This window comes from Diaporthe citri, assembly GCF_014595645.1.
Source record: "Diaporthe citri strain NFHF-8-4 chromosome Unknown scaffold_19, whole genome shotgun sequence".
Lineage (NCBI taxonomy): Eukaryota > Fungi > Ascomycota > Sordariomycetes > Diaporthales > Diaporthaceae > Diaporthe > Diaporthe citri.
In genome coordinates, this window is record NW_025064864.1 from 99,928 (window position 1) to 124,150 (window position 24,223).

At 50.1% G+C, this 24,223-nt stretch overlaps 6 protein-coding genes across 6 annotated transcripts; 3 read left to right on the forward strand and 3 right to left on the reverse strand.

Annotated features, from left to right (window-relative positions):
- Window positions 1-2,797: 2,797 nt before the first annotated feature.
- INS49_005608 (uncharacterized protein) lies at window positions 2,798-4,850 on the forward strand (the record flags this gene model as incomplete). The annotated part of the gene is made up of 8 exons (XM_043166387.1): window positions 2,798-2,824; window positions 2,899-2,920; window positions 3,476-3,567; window positions 3,633-3,648; window positions 3,712-3,953; window positions 4,010-4,370; window positions 4,433-4,492; window positions 4,552-4,850. 8 exons carry the CDS (start codon window positions 2,798-2,800, stop codon window positions 4,848-4,850), a joined length of 1,119 nt encoding a protein of 372 aa, XP_043016948.1.
- Window positions 4,851-5,015: 165 nt separating this feature from the next.
- On the reverse strand, window positions 5,016-6,455 carry INS49_005609 (uncharacterized protein; the record flags this gene model as incomplete). The annotated part of the gene is made up of 6 exons (XM_043166388.1): window positions 5,016-5,245; window positions 5,329-5,680; window positions 5,712-5,834; window positions 5,891-6,041; window positions 6,091-6,250; window positions 6,317-6,455. 6 exons carry the CDS (start codon window positions 6,453-6,455, stop codon window positions 5,016-5,018), a joined length of 1,155 nt encoding a protein of 384 aa, XP_043016949.1.
- A 1,076-nt stretch (window positions 6,456-7,531) lies between these two features.
- On the forward strand, window positions 7,532-8,800 carry INS49_005610 (uncharacterized protein; the record flags this gene model as incomplete). The annotated part of the gene is made up of 1 exon (XM_043166389.1): window positions 7,532-8,800. One exon carries the CDS (start codon window positions 7,532-7,534, stop codon window positions 8,798-8,800), a length of 1,269 nt encoding a protein of 422 aa, XP_043016950.1.
- A 193-nt stretch (window positions 8,801-8,993) lies between these two features.
- Window positions 8,994-13,364, reverse strand: INS49_005611 (uncharacterized protein; the record flags this gene model as incomplete). The annotated part of the gene is made up of 8 exons (XM_043166390.1): window positions 8,994-9,321; window positions 9,394-9,696; window positions 9,760-9,976; window positions 10,030-10,833; window positions 12,145-12,394; window positions 13,005-13,071; window positions 13,128-13,244; window positions 13,318-13,364. 8 exons carry the CDS (start codon window positions 13,362-13,364, stop codon window positions 8,994-8,996), a joined length of 2,133 nt encoding a protein of 710 aa, XP_043016951.1.
- A 696-nt stretch (window positions 13,365-14,060) lies between these two features.
- Window positions 14,061-16,688, forward strand: INS49_005612 (uncharacterized protein; the record flags this gene model as incomplete). Its single annotated transcript, XM_043166391.1, has 3 exons — window positions 14,061-14,606; window positions 14,659-15,553; window positions 15,616-16,688. The coding sequence occupies 3 exons, from the start codon at window positions 14,061-14,063 to the stop codon at window positions 16,686-16,688; spliced, it is 2,514 nt and encodes an 837-aa protein (XP_043016952.1).
- A 393-nt stretch (window positions 16,689-17,081) lies between these two features.
- INS49_005613 (uncharacterized protein) lies at window positions 17,082-23,363 on the reverse strand (the record flags this gene model as incomplete). The annotated part of the gene is made up of 4 exons (XM_043166392.1): window positions 17,082-20,730; window positions 21,474-21,837; window positions 21,905-22,715; window positions 23,046-23,363. The coding sequence occupies 4 exons, from the start codon at window positions 23,361-23,363 to the stop codon at window positions 17,082-17,084; spliced, it is 5,142 nt and encodes a 1,713-aa protein (XP_043016953.1).
- Between the last annotated feature and the right edge of the window lie 860 nt (window positions 23,364-24,223).

Genomic DNA, 24,223 nt, shown 5'->3' on the forward strand with positions numbered 1-24,223 from the left:
AAAGCATTGTTATAGTTATTATTATTAAGGCTATAAAGGCAAATATTATAAAGCGTAAGGAATATTTAACCTACCTTTATAAGTAAGTATAGGCTAATAAAAATAAATAATATTTTAAGTAAATAAATATTATTATTAAGTTAGGTTAAGAATTATACTTTTATAATTTTAAACATTATTTAAAAAGCTTTTTAATATTATTACTTTATTAAGTTTTTAAAATTTAAACTTAATTTTAAAAGCAAGCAATTTAAACATAGCAATTAGCTATATAAAAAGCTTTATATTATAAGTCTTTATATTTATAATAATAATTTAAAAGAATAAAGTAATATCTTATTTCTTTATAACTTAATAAAGAAATAAGTAATTTATCTTAAAATTAGCTATAATATTTAAAAGAAACTTAGCAAAATATAATTTTAACTTATTATAAATTACTTAAATTATTACTATCTTAAGTAATTAGTAATTATTATTAATTAAAATATAAAAATGCTATTTAAGTATATTCTTTAAGAAATATTAAGATTAAACTTAATAAATATTATTTATAAAATAAATTTATTTAATATATTTTAAATACTTAAAAAAATAAAAAATATTAAAATATTTTATAATCTTTTTATTAAATTAAATGCTTAAATTAATATATTTATAAAAGCAAAAATAATTAATATTTATTAATTAAATATTAAAATGTTTATTAACGCTATTTTATATAAACTTAGCTTAAATATAAACTTAAGGGATTAATATATTTATAAATATTATAGCAATTAAATATATAAAATCTTAATTTTATTAATTATAAAGCTATGCCATTATTTATATAATAAGGTTAGCAATATCTTTAGTTATAAGTAATGCTATATTATTATTATTAAATTTAAAGCCTTTTAATTTTATTTTATTATTCCTTTTTAAATATAAGGAAAAGCTAAAATCTTAATTATATATTAATATAAGCAATATATTTTTAAGGGAAACTCTTAAAAATAATAATAAACTTAATAAACTTATTATTTAATAATGCTTAAATATTTAAAGAAATTGCATTTTAATTAATATATATAATAAATTATTAAAAAGCGGCATTTAGTTAATTAAAAAAGCGGCTTAAAGATTAAATATTAAAGGGGATTTAAGTAATAAAAACGCCTATTAATAAGCAAAAAATATAAAAAGGCTTTTTTACTTTATTAATTAATTTTATAATTAATAAATCTTATCTTAAGAAATTAAATTATTTTTATTAAAAGTAGGCTATAAAAAATAAATATATTTAAGCTTATTATTTTAAATCTTTATAATATATAGAAACTTAAATAAGTAATAAAATTATAAAAGCTATTAAATATATAATTATTTAAGTTTAATTATAAAATCTTATAAAGCTATATAATTAAATAATTTAAATAAATAAGTATTAAGATAATTATATAAAAGTAAAGTAAGTAATAAGAAATTAATGGTAAATTTATAATAATGCTTTTATTATTTTATTAAATAAGGTTATATTTATAATAGTTATTAGTTAATATTTAATTCTTATAATTTAAGCTAAGTTATTAAAGGGTTTTATAATAAAAGAGTTATATTTAATTTCTGGTTGTGGTTCTATTTAAGTTTGTGCTAAAGGGCCAAGGAACCAAGGATTACCTATTAATGCCCATAAGGGGTTTATGCGATGCTCCTTCCTCACAGCCTCACACGAGCGGAAAGGGGGGCTACGAAGCAGCCCCTCCTCCCCCAAACCACATGTTGCTCATCCTAACGAATAGCTCTTAGGTCCCGGAGGAGCTTAAATGAAAATCCCCTTAGTTTGCTTATGGTATAATTATGTGATATATATGAGAACGGATATTCGCAGAGCAAAAAACGGCTGGCGCAGAGCAAGTTGCTTACCTAAGCCGCACCCCTCCAATGCAGCCAATCAGAGCCCATCAAACTCCCAATTTGCAAGCTTAAATAGCTATATAAGTTGAGCATATTAATTGGGCTTCTGAATTAAGCGTGTAAATTAAGTTTATAAATTGGGTGTGCAAATTGGGTGTGTAAATTGGGTGTGTGAAGTGTGTTATGAAGTAGGTGTGTAATTTGGGCGAAATAGGTGTGTGAACTGGTAGGTGTTGTTCGTGCACTAGGGGCTACATATACCTCTTTACCATCCGTTTTCTGCTCTGCGAATATCCGTTCTCTTATATATTAGAAAAGGTGATTTGAGCTTATATATGAGAAATATGTGCCCGGGAAAGAAGTAGGGCTGGTTAGTTCGGTACATATGAAGGTATTTCTTGATACTTCCCCGGCGGGACATCGCAAAGACGGAGCCTTTCTTCAACCTCCTCAAACCAGGCGGTCGACGCAGCTACGGAGCCCCTGGGGACCTCACTGACATGGAGCAGGTGAAGGCATACATCAAGAAGTCGACGCTGAGCTGTTGGCACCCGATGAGTACGTGTGCCTTGCTGCCACGGGAGAGGCGGTGTGGTTGACCCGCAGTTGGAAGTCTACGGCGTTGAAGGCTTGCGTGTTGTGGGCTCTAGTATCATTCCATTTCATACCATAGGCAACACCCAGTCGACGGTCTACGCTGTTGCTGAGAGAGCTGCGGATTCGATCAAGGGCTCACTGTAAATAGCATAAGAAGCATGGCCAAGTCTAAAATGGTTTAATGACACTTTTGAATGATATGAATGACAAGTGCCACCGAGCAAATTGAGCTCTATCCAATATTTCAGCTATGGCGCTTCTTTTATCAGACTGGGCGAACTTTCAGCCCAAAATTGGTGTTATGCGGCTCCATCCCGGAACACTTAGGGTATGTGTACTCGGAAGCCCGCCTGTTAGATGCTCATTCGCTTGCAGAATATCCTCTCACGCGTCTCATGCCAGTCGACCTTCTGCGGCATATTCGGTTGGTCTCATACTGAGAGAATGATGTATAGACTCGATTTGCCAATGAAATAGTTGACGAAGACACGACCCCAAAGCCTCCTGAACCGCTGGGTAGGGACCCAGGACCGTTCTGAGGAGTGAGCCCGTGCATGCAACCCTAGGGTCCGGCAATAATTCCATTACCCTGTGCCAGCGCCGGCCAAACGATGAGGGTAGATAAGAAACGCAGGAACGCCTGACGCGTCGCGAGTGACGGCGTCAATATTGACTTTTTGGACCTATGCTACCATGCTTCCATGGAAATAATAATAAGAAATGAATATCAACCCTCACATGCCAACAGTGCCTCGGTTTGCCAATATGAGAGTGAAAATGGAGGTGCTGAGGTGGGGAGGTGGGGGCAGGCACGGGTGGGAGGAGTGAAGGAATCGAGAAGACTTCTTCGTGAGTAGCACATGTCCCCCCTCCCCTGGTCTGGCGATGCTCCTATGGTGTCTGAGAGATGTTGTCTGTTAATTAACGTCATGTCTCATCTTGAAGGTCGGTATTGGCATCGGTGGCGAGTACCCCGCAGGCAGCGTCGGCGCAGCCGAGTCCACTGGCGAGCTCAAGTCGGGCTCGCGGAACCTGTGGTTCATCATGTTCACCAATACCATGATTGACTGGGTAAGGAAAAGCGTCCGGCCTCGAACTCCATGCCTCGACTCTAGTACGCTGACTGTGTAAAGTAGGGATTCGTAATTGGCGGTTTGTCCACCACTTCTCAAACCTCGTGATCGCCGTGACAGTAGAGAATTAACCCATGAGCAGCGTTTGTACCATATGTAGTCGCCGCCGCCTGCCGCAACGGCCATTACAGCACCGTCTGGCGGACCAGCTTGGGCATTGGCGTGGTCTTCCCCATATTTCTCTTCGTCCTCCGCCTATTCGTGAAAGAGCCCGAAGCCTCCACTAAAAACTCCATGCGCTATGCAAAGACACCCTACCTGCTCTCACTCAAGATGTACGGCTGGCGCCTCTTTGTTGTCAGCTTGATCTGGTTCATCTACGATGTGAGTCCCGCCCGGCCGTGTTTAGCCTGCCTGTGACCTTGACGCGTAGTACTCAGTTCTCGGCCTACTCTTTCGGAATATACTCGTCCACCATTCTGACCACCCTCTACGGAGACACGGCCCCCCTTACCACGGTTTTCGGCTGGAATACGGTCATCAACCTATTCTACATCCCGGGCACCATGCTTGGCGCCCCTGCCTCTGACTGGCTGGGCCCGCGGTACGCACTGGCTCTCGGTGTCTTCCTACAGGCTATCATCGGCTTCGTTATGGCTGGCGACTACTTCAACCTCGCCCAACCCGGAATGGTCGGCGGCTTTGTCGTCGTCTACGGGGTCTTCCTCGCACTTGGCGAATTCGGGCCCGGAAACAACATCGGCCTGCTCGCGGCAAAGACCTGCGCTACTGGCATCCGCGGTAATGAAGAGGACCTCCGGGAAACAAACCTCCGTCGGATCATGCGCTGATGATGTGAAAAGGAAAATACTACGGCGTCGCCGCAGCGATTGGGAAGATTGGCGCTTTTGTCGGCACCTGGGGTAGGTCCAGTCCCAACCGCTTGGAGGAGTGCCACTACTGATCACAATCTCTCCTTCAGTCTTCCCGTACATCCAGGCGGCCGGCGGCGACGACGAGGTTGCCTCGGCCCAGTACCCTTTCTGGGTTTCCTCGTCGCTGTGTGTACTGTCCGCTGCCCTCGCACTATTCTGCCTACCGCACATCGGCCAGGACACTATCCAGCTCGAAGATGCACGCTTTCGGGCTTACCTGGAGGCGAACGGCTATGACACTCGCCAGCTCGGTATGAATAAGGGACAGGTTTTTGAGAGCACTGATGCCGAAATTCCGACGGAGGGTCTAGCTGAGCCCGTGAAGGGCGAGAAGACGGCAGCTTAAGCCCGAGGCTGGTATGGTGATGACATATGCTGCTGGCTGTGACAGGCCGGGGAATATCATGATACCCATGGCGCTACGGTCAAATTGATGTGCAAGCTGAACGGCCCTGGTGATGTCCTCGTTAAGAATTACTCATAATATTTACAGTATCTGTGACTCTCATCTTCAATTCTTGCATTGACGCATCACCCACGCGGCGGCCTTCTCCAGAGTGCTGGGATATCTGCTCCCGTCATCTTCAAGTCTATTGGTGACGAGGTCCATGGTGGTAAGCTCCACTCTTTTGGTCTTGGCGTACACCTTGTAGCTCATAATATTCACCAAGTAGATAGCAATGCCGATGTATGAGGTCATGAAAGTCGATACGGTAAACTTGGGGATGAAGGCATTGTAACCTATGCTAAGATGTCAGAGTTGGCTGCGCTGATGACGAAGATCAAGAGGCATCCATTAACAACATGGGGAAATGCGGGAATACTAGCAAGCTGCACCGCAATGACAAACGGGCTCGCCGCGGCACCCGTGCTCTTCTTGGTCCCGCCGATGAGCAGGTCATTGGTATACGGCACTGACATGCCAAGCACCAACGCGCCGAGGACATAGAAGAAGACGATCCGCCACAGGGGCTGGCGGACGGCCACGCGGATCGTCTTGCGCGGGTTCGGCGCCTCGCCAAAGGCGACGCCGACGACCTCGGTTCCCGTGTACGCGAAGCAGGCCTGCACCATGGCGGCCCAGAATCCGAGGAGGCGGCCCAGAATCCGAGGAGGCGGCCCAGAATCCGAGGAAGCGGCCGGTCGGCCGGTCGACAAGATACTCTCCAAAGGCACCTGGGTCGTGCCAGTATTTGAAGCCGATTACCTCGCCGGAGGGCTGCCCGCCCACGGAGATGATGAAACAGGTCAGGATGAGCATGATGATGACAAGGAGTTTGATGGTGGACATCCAGAATTCCGCTTCGCCGAAGAATGATACCTGAAGAACCTTGTCCCGATTAGCGTGGCTGGCCCGGATGTCTTCCAGGAATATGTGTGACTGACATTGACAGCAATAATTGCAACAGTAAAGGTTGTAACAAATATGGCAACATTGAGGTCTGGGCGCCAGTACTGTATGATGATGCCGGCGGCCGTGAGGTTGTTGGGGAGGACAATCGCATATTTGAGAAAGTAATTCCAGCCTGTGGCGTACCTGGACTGGGTCAGCCAAGTCTGTTCGTCATAGATCCTCGTCGACTTACCCCAAAGCTGGATCAACAACTCGAGTTGCGTAGCCGGCCAAGCCTTTGTCTGATGGTAGTATAGTTGCCATCTCCCCCACTGCTGTCATGATGAAGAAGACCACGGCACCAATGATGGAGTATGCAATCAGAAGACTCGCAGGTCCGCCTCTGACAAGACCTGTACCAGAACCAATGATGAGTCCGGTCCCAATGGCGCCAGCAACGGCTATCATGGATACATGACGCTCTTTGAACTCTCGCTTCAGATGGTCTGTCTCCACACAGGTCCCTTCTACATTGGAAGCTGTGGCTTCCAAGGTGGAGGGGTCCGCATTGATGTCGTTGGTAGACTTTCCATACTTGATAATGTTGTCATTCATCATTGTATGTTATTAAAAGCTGAGAGCGACTTGAGATGACCAAGAAGCAGGTAGGTGAAAAGATCCGGGGCTGACAGCAATTTCCTTGAGAGTGCTGTATTCCAGGCTGGGCAACAGTTCTTATACTTTATCCTAGATAAGATAGGGAGAAAGACGGCGTCTTTTGCTGGTATTGGGTGTTTGTGATTAGATAGAGTCAATGCCTAAACATAGACAAATGCTAAATAGATACCGCGAATAAGTCACCAAGACTACCTATCTTTTGACTTCCATGACTACACTTTCACAGGCATGCTCAATATTGCTATCCGTTGTACCTTTTCCTTGGTGTTTTCAGCTCCAACAAGTCTCTTCTCACCCACCTTAGTAGTAAAAGTGACTTTGGTAGAGAAGTCAACAATGAACGTTTGTTCTGGAGAAATATGATGAGACAGAGTCTGGGAAAGCAATAAAACCATGAGCTCAAAGATAGACCACGAGACCAACTCGTTCGTAAGACACTGGCGTAGAGTGAACTCCTGCCAATGCAGGGGACAGGGGTCCCTTATCAAGTCTGGACCCACTAATGGAGGTCAAAGTCCGTCCCGTAGTACAGGACATCACAAGCTCCTCTTGGCTAACCTTGCAACCACCACGTCAGATGATTTCATTTTATCTAAGAGTACAAATTTCAGACTCAGTGATTGATGGGCAAACTGCGGGTTTCTAATCCTGCAAGTGATGCCTCCATGCCCTGAATCAGTCATTTTTTGCAAACAGTCTTAGCATCCCAACACGCGCACACACACAGTGTAACGCCGGTCCTTGTAGCACTAGAGACGGACTTCCGCCTCCACGAGCTACATACTCGTGTAGATACCCAACGGCAAGAATGCTGGCAGGTGTCATCGCATGATGTCGGAAGATCTGCGATACCCAGGTACGGCAAGGCATGGCCGAGGAGCAAGTATCATTGCGCCGATCTAGGAGCTGTCGTCCAACAATAAAAGCTAGCAATGCCACGCCACAGAATATACAGGATCTCAGTCAGACCATCCCAACCTAACTCCACGTCTTTATTTCTTTTCAACACAGGTATCATGTCGCCAAGTGCTATTCAAGAAAGCGTCGACCACGTCCCAGCTCTGACCCAGGGGACCACTCAGCCTCCGTCAGAAGCCGACTTCTCCACCTTCCGGTCCCTCGTCCCCCTTGTAGCTGACGACAAGATCACCTACCTCAATGCCTCCTACCAACCACCTTCCAACCTAGTCATCCACGCTGCCATGACGAAATATGCCTCTGAAGGACTCTACAGCCCCCACCCCAAGCCCCAGTGGCAAACCGCCGTCGAGGACACCCGTTCGCTCGTAGGACGGTATATCAACGCCGACCCATCCTCAATAGCCTTCACCCGCGACACCACAGAGGGCCTGGGCTACTTCATCCGAAGCCTCAAGGTCGAGCCCGGCGACAACGTGGTCGTCCTGGACACAGAGCACCCCAACCACGTGTACGGGTGGATGACCCTGCGCAAGGCCGGCGTCGAGGTCAGGCAGGTGCCCACCATCCCCGAGGCCCAGCGGACCGGCAAGGTCACCGCCGCAACCGCCGAGACGTTCGCGCCGTACGTCGACGAGCGCACCCGCGCCATCGGCCTCAGCTCCGTCATGTTCCACAGCGGGCAGTGGAACGACGTCGCCGGCATCAGCGCGGCGTTCAGGCCCCGCGGCAGCCACGTCCTGGCGGACCTCACGCAGCAGGTCGGCTTCGCCGAGGTCGACGTGCGGGCCCTGGGCGTCTCGGCGGCAGCCTTCAGCCTCCACAAGGGCCTCAACTGCCCGACGGGGTTCTCGGTCCTGTATGTGGACCCGGACTTCATCGCGAAGAACGATCCGTCCCCTCCGATTGCTGGCTACGGCGCCGTCAGCAACGTCCGGGCTGACCTGCTGGTCCCTCCCGAGGAGGTCGTGTACCACCCGACGGCGCGGCGGTACGAGCACTTGAACCTCAGCCTGGTCGGTGCAGCTGCTGCGAAGGCGTTCTTGACCCTCTACCTGGACTCCATGGTCCCGAGGCGTGTGCAGGAGCACCTCTATCGGCTTGGTGATGTCCTGAGGGAACAGTGCAGTGCCATAGGGGTGAATATTGTTGGGCCTGCCACGAGGAAAGAACACGCACCTCATCTGTACATCCTCGATTTGCATGATCTGAGATGGGTGGACCTGTTGAAAGAAAGCGGCATATTCGTCACACCCTATCGTCTGGGCATCAGGGTGTCGTTTGGCTTTTATAACAACTCATCGGACGTGAAGAAGCTTGCAACCGTTCTCAGGGCTGGAGTTGATCAGGGTCTTCCTTTGCCATAGCCTGTGTAACTACCTCTCATAGCACAGAAATAGAACACGTATGGTCATTGGGACTCGGGAGAAGGGACGAGATGTCATTAGCGTCGCAGTTGGTATGCTGTCTGCCGCTCAACTTGAACAGGGCGCTGGTGACACCCACCAGATCCTTTGGGGTAGAAGAAATCTGTAATTGGTAACCTGGCTAGGGCTGTCCTTACATGTCAATGTGTGTCAACCTATCTCTGGCCTGATGAGCTAGAGCCCAAGCAGAAGAGCACTCGTCGAGGGATAACAACAAGTACTGTGCTTCTTCCGGTGTACCAAACACCGCCAGGGTCCTCGCCGCTTGCATGATTCCGTAGATCATCATCAACGGGCTATGCCCCAGACCGAATTGGCTGCGATATTTCCGCACGATGTGGGCAATATCTTGTGCCGAGGCTACGCAGTCGTTGCGTGCGTTGTCTTTTGCAGCTACCTCTGTGTTCTCCGAAGTGGCGTGGTCAAAGTTGAGTGCAATGCGGACGCTCCGGAAGAGCAGGCTGTTTTGGACTTGTCAGTTCCATCGTGAGGTCCTATACATGGGCGAGATGACAGAGGCCGAGGTGACTTACTGAAGAGCGGCCACGCATGGTATGAGCGGTGCGCTTGGTGGCTCCCATTTATTCCACTTGGCGCACTCCGGCAGCGCCTCGTGCCAGGCACACAGCTCGATGTTGAAGGTGTCGAGACACGACTGACGGCCAAGGCCTTCCAGGTTGGACTTTGGGGAGAATAGTTTGGAGAGCATCTTCTCGATGATTTTGGAGAGGCGAATTTGCTCTTTAAAGCAAGGTATCAGTGGGTTGACCGCGCCCGAAGACCCGTCGTAATCCGCGAATCCAGCCGGCAGCCATGGTCCCATCTCAGGAAGGTCGCTTGGTGAGATTTGATCGTTAGCTGCATTCAATTTATAAATGATATAGTCGACCCTGACTTACGGAAGTCTGTTGGTGGTATCAACTTCTGCGTCGTCGTAGAAGAGATACACAGGCCGCCCAAGGATCAGGCTGATCAACTTATCCGATGAATAGCAGCCCCAGAAGATGCGCCTGCGGATTTCCATGTCTTCTTCAGTCGCCAGCGATGAATCATGGGATACCCAGTGTTTCGGGTCTTTTTGAAAACCTAGATCCTGTGCCATTCGGAAGGCGATACCTTTTCCACGGTAAGTGATATAGTATCATGTAATTTGGTGGAAGTGATGTTACCTGAGAAGCCCCATCCTTTGGATAGATTCCCTCGTCCGATCTCGTAGAAGGCGAGACAGAGAAACCCCTGGACAGTGACTATAGAAGGCTTTGTGAGCCCAGAGACAATGAGAATGCTCTCAGCAGCAGAGAAGAATTGTGCACTCGACTCCCGATGCCTCTTATCAGGTGACATCAACGTCCCCAGAGCGCACACAGCCAGGAGTAAGGCCGGAGACCAGTACTTGCAGCCGACCCGATCAGAGAAGTGGTCCCTCAGAAACGCTTCGCGATAGATGAACATAAAGTGCGGATACTGCCACCTGAAAAACTGCAACAGGGCATCATGCACCAGCTCATCATGCAAGCTGATGCCGAAATGTTCCGCGACGTACTCGAAATTGCCGTCGGAGTCCGTGGCGTGTTTCGAAAAGGCGGAATGCTGGCCAAATGCGTTCCCCGTCGCTGGTCTCCCCGAGTGTGCACGATAGATGCTCGTCGCGCCGTGATAGATGAGCGACCCTTCGAGGTCTACTTGCAGATTGGCACTGCTCTCTCGCTTGTGGCCGCCGCCCTTCTCGTTCCCCGGGTTCGCCATCGATGTCGATGGCTGTGGGACCGGCAGGTGATCCCCAAATGAAACACTTTGCAGCATCTCGTCGCGCTCTGGACCCGGCGCCGCTTGGAGTCTGCCGATGAACGACTCGAGCCATGCGACCCTGTTCTCCAGGCTGGCCACATATTCATGGGTGGCAGGCCGCCTTTTACGGTCGACTTCACGGTACTCGCATGCTTGCTTAGCCGCGGCACAGCTCTGGCACGGCTCTGTGCGTGAACACTTCAGCTGCGAGCAGAAAGCATCGAGTCAGCTAGGTCGGCGACACGTATCGTGGGGTTTCAATGCCTTTCGGTACTGGCATCTCTTGCATCTATTTCTCTATGTCAGTGAGTTTCTCAAGGGATGATTGTGAAGGGAAATTAATTTACGAGATTCTTTTGGCTGGCTTTGAAGACATGCTTCCTTATCAAACCACGAGAGTCGGATGCATCCTGTAGACGACCGTCCAGGTTACGAATTGTGATGGATGCGCCTCAAATGGCGGGGTCAGTCTCCCGTTGTTGGGGAAGATAGGCTTGGACTCCCAGGGCTGGGCAACGGATCGGCCCCACTAAGTCCTGGCCCACGGGTCGCTCAGCCAAGAAACTAAGGAAAGACGCGTCTCAGCTGGCCGGAGACAATGACTACAACGCGACTTATTTTCAACCTGAAAGAGTCGATTGTCTTTCACTCAACATCTCTAGAGACTGTCCCTTCACCTGCTTGAAGAATGGATCATATCTGTGGGATTGGCTTATATATGCCCAATTCATCAGTTTCGATAATATTTGTGTTGGTCTCCGGTTTCACCGTAGTCCACTCCTCGAGGACCAAGAACCGCTAAAGCGGCCCTTGATGATCGCACCAAGGGTCTCAAAGCTCTTCGGGGGCTATGGAGCCGGCTTCTTTTCCATTGATCGCATTTACCATATACACTTGTCAAGGGTTTTGAACTTGGTGGCGCCGCAAGTCTTGACGAGAAACGTGATTGAGCAATCTATCTATGTGCGCCGTAGTCTTCATGGGGGGGGGTGGGGGGTGCGAAGAGATAAATGGCAAATTGTAAACGTTTAAGTCCAGTCTTGCCTGTTTCTCTGTGCCTCGTACATTTTCGAATCAGGAGACGAGGCAGTGAGCTCATCAAGGTCTAAATGGTCATTTGAAGAGCTTGGTAGGAGTAGATGACGTAGATCTATCCAGATGAATAGACCAGAATTTCTGCACGTTGTTAGACTACTACTCAGGAGGCTCTATGCAATTAATGCTTGCGGGATTGCTTACGGCTCATGGAAACTTTTACCATGATTGCGCAAGAACGTAGTAATTATACCGTAGTTTTCCGTCATCAGTGTCGTCTTCTGGCTCATAAAATCATGTAGCCATTGTTTGTCTTCCAACATGGCGGCCCAGGTATCTTGGAGAAGATGAGGTGACCAGGAAAAAATACTCGAGCCAGCCGAACATCAGTTGTGTTTGATGGAGCATGAGGTACAAGCACGGCGACACCCACCTGATACTTGACATAGCACCCATTATACCCTTGTCCTGAGTATACACAACACCTAGCCGTAAGCCGTTTGCGCAAAAATCCTTGCTTGCGCCGTAGAGGACGTGGTGCCGTTGCGGGTCAATAACACCGCGGAGGTCCAGAGACAAGGTGGACACGAATGGCTCTGGAAGCGGGACTCCTGTGTTGGAGAAGACTGATTTCGCATAGATCTCGTCGGAGATAAAGTGCAGTCTGTGTTTCCCGCAAAATGAGGCAAATGCTCTTAGAGTCTCGGGCGGCTACTACCGACATTAGCTACTGAGGCGAAGATGGGGGAACCGGGGGGGGGGGAGGCGCGCGCGTAGCATCTTCCCAACGGATTATGAGGGTTGTCACATGTTCTCAGCGTTCGTTTTCAGGCATTCCACGCAAGTCTTCAGTAGAACTTACTGGGAAATAATTAAAGCCCGAATGCGGATACCATTGTTTTACGCCTTATAGAATGCAGCTTCCGTAGCTCTCAAGTTCACATCCGCGTCAAATAAATCATTCAAGTTCGAGTGACCTTCGATGCCTCGATAAGGTATTCCAACCACGCGGACATTGCTACGATTCAGCAAGTCTACTTTGAATCCGTTATAAAGCGGTAATGGAATAAGGACACCGTCCCCTTCATCACAAATGGTCCACGTCAGTGCGTCAAGAGCGCCGGCTAACCCAGAGGTTATGAAGACGTTATCAATAGTAAGAGGTAATACAGGTCTAAATTCCTCGGCCCAGAACGAGGCTAATGCATGTCGAAGGCGATGAGAGCCACGAGGGCCAGTATTGTAAGTCAAATGGTTGATGGGCAGAACGTCAATCTATGTGCATCAGTGATCACTCATAGATAGGTGTCAAGGGTACTACCTGTTCCCTGATGAAAGCTGCAACTTCGCCGTGCATAAGGCTGTTCTCGGCGAGGCGGAGAATCACACTAAGCCCTGGATTAGTCCCATCGAGATAATGAGGAATGGCAAAGATTGAACGTACGTCCCCTCGGGATTTGCAGTCGACCATGGGTTGCCCATGGACTTCTCTCGCGGCCCCCATAAGTCGTGGTAAAGTAGACCATGGGTGCCTCGTTTGGAGAGGCCAGCTTCCAGAGTGCTGCAAGCGAGTTAGAAGACAACCACGCCAGGGCATTTGACGATGCCTATCGAGTGGGGTGGAATGGCAGAACGATCTCGTGTCACCGAGGAGCATGTCGACAACGCGCAAGTGGACCATGGTGCTGATTGTGTGTATGGCAACGGTCTGTGTGTATGTATCTGAAACGGTCTCTCATTTGGATCTTTCTGCTGGTACTCATTCTTCTCAAGGACATGTACAAGTTCTATCTACAAAACCACCTACGATCAGATCCAACGCGACTTCAATGCATCGCCATTGATTTGCGCTCTCGGACTGTCCACTTTTGTGCTTGGCATAGCATTCGGACCTCTGCTCACTGGGCCGTTAAGCGAATGTTACGGCTATCTCGTCTCGTGGTCGGCTTTTATTATCTGGACCATCCCATCAGCTGTCGCACCGAATATGGAGACACTTATGGTGACTCGCTTCTTCGGTGGGCTCGCTGGCAGCTCTTTTCTATCCGTCGCAGGGGGCATGGTCGGAGATATCTTCCACACCCAATCTTAGTTGAGTCATTGTCACCAATCAGATACGTAAGCTGGACTGCTATATTACCATTATTATTTCAGGAACCAACAACCAACAACCAACACAAAACAACCAACAGCCAACATGGAGCCAGCCCCTCTTTTCCTCGGCCTCGTGTATTTCCCCTCGTCCATGTCACGCTCATCAGAGATCCCGTCGCTCCTTGCGACGGCTTTCCGCTACACCATTGTGATTGACCTCTAGTTACCCTCCTGTATCTCTCCCATGGTGATGACGCCAGGCTATCCATCCGGTCTGCTAACGATGTCTGACCTTGATTATGCCATGCGCGTCGTGCACGCCGTCCAAGATTCGGCCGAACAGACCTACTCCGCACTGCATCGCATGAAGACCCCCCAGGCGGCGTTCGAAGAGAGGCAAGCAGCAGTCAACGTCAGCATCGACCAAGCTCTAAATAGCCATCATTCTGCGCAAAGCTGCGCAGAGGCAGACAGGTTCCGAGAGGATATTCTACGACACAGCGCCGAGTTGCATCAGCTCCGCCAAGATCACCAAGCAACTCTAGACGCGAAAAACAAGGACTTTGAACACCAGCGGCGACTCGCAATCGAGGATCTTTGCCGCCGCCTCATCCATGCGGTCGGCCCGGATTTGATTCAGAGTGCCATCCGGAATTTGACAAAGAATCCATCAGATGCGACCAGCAGCAACCCCACACCAGCCAACCAACCTACACCACCTGCTACCGAGCCCGAGCCTGAGGTTGTGTGTCCTGCCGAACATCCTGCCAGATCGCCACCCGCATCTCCCGAGAGACCTGTACGTGCTGACGCTAGTGCCTCGTCGAAGGTGAGGATGCGTACTGCCGCAAAACATGGAATATACTGTTGACAACTTCTAGCGTAAGCGTACTAGAACTGATACGGAACCCGAATCGCATGGACGGCGCAAACGGACTGCTCCAACCGGCAAGAAGATATCAGTCATGTGGTTCGACGAGGTTTATCAGGAAGGTCACGCCGAGACAAAACACATCATCGTCGAGCACCCCAAAGGCACTGACCAGTGGTATATAATCCGTTGCCAGCACTGCCCTCGAGATTTCAAAGACACCCCCTTGCGCACTGCTGGGTCTCATCTCCACAGTTCAGAGCATGGTTATCAGCCTAGAGATGCTACGCACATTGTCGAAAATTTCGGCATTGCTGTTTTAGACTGCAACAAAGAACTTGCAGAGAAGAATAATGCCGTCGCTCGTCGTGCATTCCGCAGACAAGAAAAGGAAGGGCCCCGTCCACCAGATGACACAGCAGCCAGTGGCAGCAGGCATGGTCGCCGAGGCGGAGGAGACATTGTCAGTCCAACACCGGGTCAGATTTATCTCGGTTACTGGGTTAAGGCCAAGAGGAGCTGGCCTGTACTCTTACTACCAACCGCGAACCTGGAGGACGTCGGCGTGCCAGAGACCCTGGAGAGCTTGGGGCTGCTGGAAAAGCTGCCCCCGTGCTATCGCTGTGACACGACGACAAGTACGCTTGAGTGGGAAGAGGGCTTCGAAGATGGGGGAGCAAAAGTAGCACAGCGTTGGTTCCCTGTCATGTTTTTCGACGACGGCATGAAGTTCCCGTCTGAAAGCGAAGTCGCCTGGCTGGCAGCAAAAGACTTGGATGTTTTGGACATTGAGTCGACGGCCGCGTCTGACATTCCTCACATTCGATCTGTTCGGGCGTACCTGAGAGCACGAGCTCAAACTTCGTCAGAGGCGGATCCACCTAGTGAAATGGACGTGCATAATGGTATGGATTGTTCGTGTTCAGTTTCTTGCGACTTTCACTTGTTTACTAATTATGCTTCTTAGATGCTATCAGCCGGCGAAATGACGAGACGCACCACACGCCCGAGGTGGACCAGAGCAATTTACCTGAACCCATTATTGTCGAGCCGTGGACTACGCGAGTGAAAGCTGGACTCGTGCCAGTCGTCGACCAACGCAGTGAACCTATACGCCCCCCTACCCTTGAGACATGGACTGGGGCTGCGGGAAACAGCAATGACAACCTACGCAGGAATTCTTTCGACATCATCTCAATCAGCAGCACACCAGCATCTGAATCGCACGAAACACATTTCGACGAGGCAGCTGTTCCTTCGCCCAATAAGCTAAACATAACAACCTCGGCGCCCGACGCCGATGTAGAGACCACCACATCGACCGATATGAGCGTCAACAACCCAGACCCGGTGAACCAAGCTAACACAATGGTTGAGGCCACGGTGGAGCCCCATCATTCGGTTCCCAACCTTTCAGCTGAACCTGCTGAGGTATCCGAATCTCGCGCTGACTATTTGGCAATCATTGCCCAGAATGGTCTCAAAAAGAAACTCGAGCTGTCCGACTCTATACCGCCTGGCACTGTGAAACAGGTTGCACCACGATGCACCACGTACGCAGATTTCAACCGCCAACCTTCACGCGGCAACCCTGCCGGTGACACCACAACGATTCCACCGCAAGCCGAAATTTCTCGAACCCCCTTTAGAGTTCCGAATCCGAATTTTCAACATCAAGGACCAAATACGCCTCAGGTCGAGAACAGGTCTAACAACTCAGCGATGCCTTCAGCCCAGTCACAACCACAGCCCCAGCCCGACACCTCACCTGCTCCATATCACCCCAACCTAAGGATGGAGGTGGTCCGGGAGCAGTCTACAGTCCAGGGCCCGGATCCGAGGCGCGCAGGCCAACACGTTTCGTCGCCCAGATGGGGTAATCAGGGCACGGCTCCTCATGCAAATCATTATGGTGTCTCTGGTGATAACAGAACCTGGCTTGCTGGTAATGGGGCCACTCAATCCCAGGCGCCCTGCCAGGGATTCCCCCATCTTCACCTGTCAGGAAATACTTGGAGAAGTATCAACGGCATCCGTTGAAGGCGTCGATGGACAAGGTTGCGCGATGAGTCATCTTGCACCGCATCATCTTGCCCTTGTAGTAGGCGTCCTATCTGAACTCTGCCTTGCATCTGTCGCACATCTAGCTTTTGGAATGAGGCCTAGAAGTGAAAAATTAAGAAAACAGATATTCGCAGAGCAAGAAATGGATGGTATAAAGGTATACTATTGTCCCTAGTGCACTATTCATTTATACTACCTACTAGTAATTTATATATCGACGGAGCCGGCTTATATGTAATTATGCTCAATTCATTAGATTCGTTATTCGCGTTGGTCTCAGATTTTACCCGAGCCTCCTTCCTAAGGCATCGACGTTTTCTGATGTCGGGGCGGACTTCATCGCTTGTAACACTTGAGCGGACTCCCAAACTACTTCTCGTCGACATGATCGGCCTTGACAGCGAAAATCCCGAATCGACTGATCCCATTCTCGTTTTCATTCCCCATCAGTATTCCTTCCTCGTCTGGCACATTTCCCCAGCCCATCCAAAACCTTGTCGTTGTCGCCCGCCCGCTGTGTGCGCCGGTGACATCGCTATCCATCTCATGCACCCACTCCTCCAAGTTCCCACCAGCCAGCAGCGCTACCACGCTCGCAATGGTCGTCGGGCTCCTTTTCGGCAGCACGTTTGTTTTTGGTAGCCACACCCAGCCCACGCCCAATAGAACCAGCGTCGCAAGCAGCAGCGCCTCGAGGACGCGAGTCGATATGGCATCCTGCACCACGCGCTGGCGGCCCCCCTTGTCGACCACCGTCGCCTCGAATGTGCGTCCAGCATCATTCTGGCCGGCCAGGGCCTGTTCAGGGGTAAGCGTGGCGTTTGTCTCAGCTGCAGGCACACGGCACTCGTTAAGTGCCTGTGCGAGGAAGACACCATGCTGAAACTTGATGGCGGCAGCGACAGCTTCGTCGCTGCCACCGCCAAGCTTGGATATTGGTATGGCCCATCCAGATTGCGTGAGCAGGGCAAAGAAGCTGCCCAGTGTCTCGTCTGTCGGGATGTTGGGTACGTTGGCGTACAAAGTTTTGGAACCAAAGTGCGGATCGAGGGCGGCGGTTGAGTCCCGCTCTGAACCTGGCAGGGGTCGGGGCGGGTTCTCCATGTCAATAGCGAGGTTGGCGCCGATGAAGTTAGTCTCCACGTCGACAGCCTCGATCGACTGATTGCAGTGCATCGCTGTTATGTGCTCCACTTTGAACTCAGCCAAAGGGTCCATTTTCCCCCAAACGAAGAGGTAGTCGTGGCATCGAGCGTAAATGCCGTAGATACCAGTAGTGCCAAATGAGTCTGATGTGGCGCCCAGGCCGAAATATGAGGTGTTGGAGGGGATAACAAATTCAGCATTGAAAGAGGAATTGTCGCCTCGGTCGGGACAACCCTCCTCGTTGACAGCAACATCTAGAGTGTTCCCCTTGTTAGCGGCATCAGAGGAGTCGTACCAATGATGAACTTCAACACGAATCGTGCTTTTGTCATATAAATGACACTCCAAATGTGATCGCAACGCGGGCACTACCGCATTAATTGAGAGGAGAGACGTGTTGGACAATCCATTGGCCGTCAGGGCCATGGTCGGCAGTAACTGAGGGAAAGCAAGGTCCTCATGCGTGAAACTGGGATATGATAAATTGCCCAAGAGAATCAAGGGCGCATTGATACCAAATGAAGTTTCACTGCTTGTCGGTTCAAACGAGTTATTAGCCCGGAGCAGCGCAAGAGTCGCGGATGGCAAAGAGACGCCGTGGAACAAAGATCCGGAAAAGATGGTGTAGAATGAGGCAATAAGCAACGTCGTAGTCGTCGCTAAGGCACCAAAATTGCGCAGCTTTGCTTCCCTAACTATAGCTGAGGGCACCGACATGTCGAGAAAGTGCAGAGCTTTGAAAGCATCAGGGGTTGCAACGTTGCTCAAGCTAGTATAGGGAGCCAAGGACCGTATGCTGAAGTCGATAGAAGAAAAAGTCATAGCAAGACCTCCAAAGAGAAGGGTCGGGATTGATGTCCATGTGTAATGTATATATGCGTCATCGACCACATTACCTAGCCCGTCGTGACTTTTAGACTGGTGCAAAGTTACCTCAAGAGTCGCTACCACGGCTATCAAAATGAGGCCGAGACCGAGTCGCGATGCAGGATGGAGTATCCAAGGGTGAGGGTGAGTTGATTCGCTTTGGAAGAAGTCAGATCGACATTCATCTGCGCTGGCCGGAACGACGCCCTTGATAACAAAAGATTGGTTGGGCTCACCCAGGCCAGGTGATGAATGGTGAATGACCTCGGAATGGAATCTGGACCCCTCTAGCTGTAGACGCAAGGTCTTGGAGACGGCATCACCAGAGTATCGCAGCTTCTCCAATAAATCTGGGCTTTGCGCGACAAGGGCCGCGATTCCTGGAAGTGTACTCGGACTTCGGCGCAGTATCCCATGCCGCGGGATGACGAAGGCTGAGAGTATTGAAAGAGCTGTGCAAATCAGGACTACACCAACCATCCACTGAACTGCCCATTCTCTCACGATAAGGCGGTCGTCCATAACAATGGCTGAGCCAGTCGTGTTAAGAGACGTGGGTTCCAGTAAAAGTTGTTTCGCAATAATGGCACCGGCTTGCTGGTAATGTGTCATAGCGAGGGACTGAATGAAATATGGATTGTAAAGCGAAGACAAATCGGTTCCAGCCGTAAGTTGGTGTTCCACGAGACCGTACATGCGTGGGTCCAAAAACAAGCTTTCATGGCTGATGTTGACTTCTGTCCATTTATGATATCTAGTCATGGTTCGATCGAAAGAATCGAAGTATGCCTTCATGAAGCTCCACGGCCTGACGTGATCCAAAGTCTGATTGGAATACTCTCCCGAACTTGTGTGGGCCGTCGTTACGCTTTGGACTTTGGTTCCGTTCTGGACGACTTTGACCTTCGTGATCTCATATCTAGGGGTGCAAAGTAGCTGTGCTGATTCGAGCAATGTGCCACCCACGACGGTGGTGACATTGCAGTTGGATCCAATACAATCAGGAGATGGGTCCTCGTTTGGTATAGTCTCGTTGACGATCCACTCTTCGAGCCCGAACATGATAAGCGCGCGCCAGCTCGTGTCATCTGCAAGTACTGGGCCGGCGCACTGTACAGGCTGAAACCTCCCGACTGCCAGCTGAATCGGCGTATCCTGTGACCAGAGTACAGGGCCATAAAATAGCCCTGGGCTGACATTACAGCCAGGAGACCTTATAGTGAGGTTCATGATGCTCTCCATGCTGTACTTTGTGCTATACCCAACATCAGTCACGTCCAACTCAGCAGTCTCGCATTCCAAGGAAGTTGTGAGGCCGTCCACAACCACTTCATATTGTGCCGTTTCTGGGAGCTGGCTCCGTACTGACTGGAATGCGAATTCGCTGGATATCCCTTGGGGGTAGCTGTTGCCCTCGATCAAGCCCTGCAAGATAAAATAGGGGACGCTGCTTCCCTCGCGAAGGGGTGCATCATCGTCGATAAAGGTGTTTTGAACCTCCATTGGCATTGATGCGTAGTGTACTCCAACTCGCGACAAAGTGATCAGGCCCGAGGACAACACGATGAGAAGCTTTATCAAGACTGAGATAGTTGCAGTTGCTGCTACAACAAAGTCTTTATTCCTCAGGGATTCGTAGATTGCGACAGGCTGTAAGGGGGACACGTAATCCAGAAGCAAGGTCTTTCGAGCAGGTGCAGGGTGCTTGGATAGGCGTTCCCATGGCGCCATGATCTTTGCCTGGTACTCGACCCGGTTAAAAAGTGCCGCGGTCAAGGTCAAGACGGCCGTCGGTCCGAAAGTCCAGAGGTAGTGATCTTTGTTGAAGCCTTTTGCGATACCGTCGTTTCGAGCCGATAACGCCTTGATTAGCTCCAAAACGGCAATCATAAGTAGAAAGATGGCACTGAAAGCAACGAGTACCCGACGGCGAAGGTACGTTGGCCGCCATTGGGGCCCGGACGCGGCGGCTGGGCACTCAACACTGTGGACGGTGTGAAGAGCGCTATCATGGGAGGTTTCAGGATTGCATGACATATGGGCTGTAAGTAGCTGGTGACTTTCAGTGTTGTTTCCTAGAATCACCGGGTCTTCGTGCGGCGGGAACGTTGAACTGGCATCGTCTGCTTGAGCACGTTCGTCTTCACATGCTAAGCTAGCTTCGTCGGAAGAGGCGGTTACTGGTAGCGAAGGCAGGAAGCATATTGTCTGCGAGGCCCCGTCACATGCAAGTTGTTCGGATCCTCCTATTTCATCCGTCTCAGAATAAGTGAAATCATCTGTTACCAGTCTTCGTGCTGTGTAGCCTGCCATGGCAAAGGCTGAAGAGAAATAGTGAAATGTGCTGCTACTTGGATTCAACTGCCTCTAGAAACTAGGTAAGATCGAGATGGCCTTTCCGGGCACAAAGCCGGACCCACGGCCTTTTATCGACTCAAATTCCGCATGATGTAGTCTTGAGGGGAGGGGGAGAGTCTTTGGGGCAAAATTGTATCCCAGGCGTGCTAAATTCGGGTGCATCTGTTGTGTCATGTCAAAAGTGCCCTCTGCTGGTACTGTACATTTGTCTCGGGTGATGCCTTGTCTGCGGATATGCACAGCTTGGCGTTGAGCGCAGCATCAAGCATGTAGGTCTTATTGGTCAAAGTTGATACTAAATTGAGAGCATCAACCCCAAGTCCCCTATCAATGTGGGTAGCATTTCAGCCCACGCACAAAGTGTGTTTCGTTGTACAACACAGATCAGACTAGTCCTTGGTCCCGCCCGTTGCAAACTGGACCTCGGTGACGCCCTCGCCCATACTCCTCGTGCTCACCATCCCGCCGGAGACCATGGCAAGCAAGGAGTCGATATAGCCCGCACCTGACCACTTCTGGTGCGTGAGCACGTCGACACCGTGTTCACGCTCCGGCTCCTGTATCTGCTCCACGTAGGCCTGCATTCCTTGCCTGGAGAAAGCCTGCTCGTTAGCCTGTGGGATCGCCCGCTTCCAGTTGAAGCTCGGCGATAAGTTGTACGCGAGCTTCTTGCCTGGGTACACGGCGTGGATGCCCTCGGCAAAGTCGGCCGCCTGCTCGTATGACAGGATCTTGGATTCCATCCACACGAGGTCTAATTATCATTTTGCGGTGCAGGTTAGCATGGCTTAGTCGATGTGTGGGGCGCAAGTCAGTGTAACCCACCTGCGTAGGGGCTGTAGTTTGTACCACGAACATGGCACACTTGATGCCGCCCTGGTAGCGGTAGCACCCGTCCCGGGTCCTGGGTGAATCCCAGTCAAAGAAGATGTCGTTTCCGTCAAGGAGCTTGTGTGCAAGTTTGCGACGCTGGCTCAGAGACAGTTTGCCTTTCACAGCTTCCAAGTACTTGGCGACGGTGCCCTCCGGGAGTCCCTTCTCCACAACGGCTTCTTCAAAAGCGGCGTCGAAGGTCTTCAACCCGGCCTCAGACATCCACCTTTTCTCTAGGGCTGAGAGCTCCTGTTCTGTGCTCTCCTTGTTCTGGGCCGCGATCAGCACGTCGATAAATGGCGCGGCCGACGGGTTTGTTGCGCCCAGTATGAAGGGATGGTCCCCCGCATCAATGGTGGACGTGATCAGCGTCGCAGTCTCCGAGTCGGTGCGTGCGACGATAACGAGCTCTGTACCCATCATGTCCGCCTGGGCCCGACAGGCGACCAGACGGTCTATATGCTCCTGCATTGGTACCATCACCTCGCCGGCCATGTGACCGCACTTATTGGTGCCCGGGGCCTGGTCTTCGATATGGAGGCCCGCGGCGCCAGACTCGATGAACATTCTGACGAGCTTCAGCGTCGCTGTGAGGCCACCGTGACCGGTATCGGCATCAGCGATGATGGGTCTGAGATAGTCGACCTGAGGGAGATTTAGACGCTCTCGAGGAGGGAGGCTCAGCCGCTCCTGCCTCTGCTTGCGGTCGTGGAATAGCTGGGCTTTGAAGAGGTGATCGACCTTCCTCGGCACAGTGTCCTGTTGACGTCGAGGAAGGCGGAAGTTCACTTTCCAGCCTTCTTTCTTTTTATTGATGGAGAGCAGAGGCCATAAAATACCATCGGGTAATCAGCCAAGTCCGGAGATGGCTCGTTAGAAGACGACGCGGTAGCAGAGCACTGCCAGCCGGATACATAGACAGTGTCGAGATGGCTTGCCATTTGCGTGACCTGTACAGGATTCATACACCCAAATGTTGCGCTTGTCGTTCGAGCCTGTGTTACTAGAATGAGCATTTGTATTGTTTAGACAGTCAACGCGGTATAGAGCCTCTAGTCTGAGCTGCAACTATAGTGGGATGCTACTGACCTTGGCCCTTGGCCCTAGGATGGACCATAGCTTCTTGCTCAATGTATCACTGGCACAAGGGAAAGTGAGGCTGCCTCTCGCACTGCAGATCTGTTCTGCAGTATACGGGCGTTGAGTGCCCGAGAACCGCGGGGAGGACCACCACTTCTCTACCTCAGCAACTTGCGACGAGAAAGCCATGTCTTCGAGATGGAGATTGAGAAGAGCTGATGTTTCCAGGCCAAAATTCTCGGCCTTGGCGGCAGTCGTCTGCAGCTTTGAGAAATCCACAGAGACATTTTGGCTGGCGGAGAAATTCTCATCAACGAAGGGCGCCATATCGGGAGATGAACGGGAGATCTGCTGTGGGTAATGAAGGTCCACGAGACGAATAGTAGTCTTTGCTAACGAAATCGAGAAGATGAGGATTTGGATTTTCTGAAAGGCAATGACATGCCGCTGCTTCCAGCCAGGACGATTCACTCGCTATACAATATATATACGTGTGTCTTCAGTGCCTGGCAACCGGCTCACTTCAGCCAGTCAGCAGTTGCACACATCCGACCTGGTATTTTGATAACATATCTTGCGCATCCAGGTATCTTTCCGCCAATCTTGAACATTCGCAAGCACATAAGTAAAATTCCCGGAATTAATTGCCTCATCGTATGATAATTCTAATGGTGTCGGCGAAGCATAGACAACCCGCAAAGGGAGTGGAACAAAAGATCGTCAGCTCCATCCACATCCCGCTGCACGTCGCAGTGCATCACGACCGGCATGATCGGAGGTGCGAAGAATGATCAGACGGACGAGACTCAGTCCGCGTGGATACTGACCTCGGTGTACTATCATTCCCGACAGCAAGAGCCGCCGCCACGGCCTGGGAAACACGTCAACCTGGACCGACGGAGCAACATCCGTGTGGAGCGTCTGTAGTCCTCCGTCGTCATCGTCCCAGTGTTGTTGCACCTTTCGCTGATGCATGTATGGTTTTGTGGCGTGCTTTGGGTTGCTTGCTGGGCCACCGGCTGACGTACAACAGCCTGTGGACGGATGGCTCGAGGATCGATGATGGTGATAGAGTTGTTGTCCAGGTGTTGAAGCGTCGAACACGAAATTGTGATAGACATTCTACACTACTGATATCTGCATACTCTACTGGCATCTGCTTGGACCCTTCTGCAGCGGCACGTGGG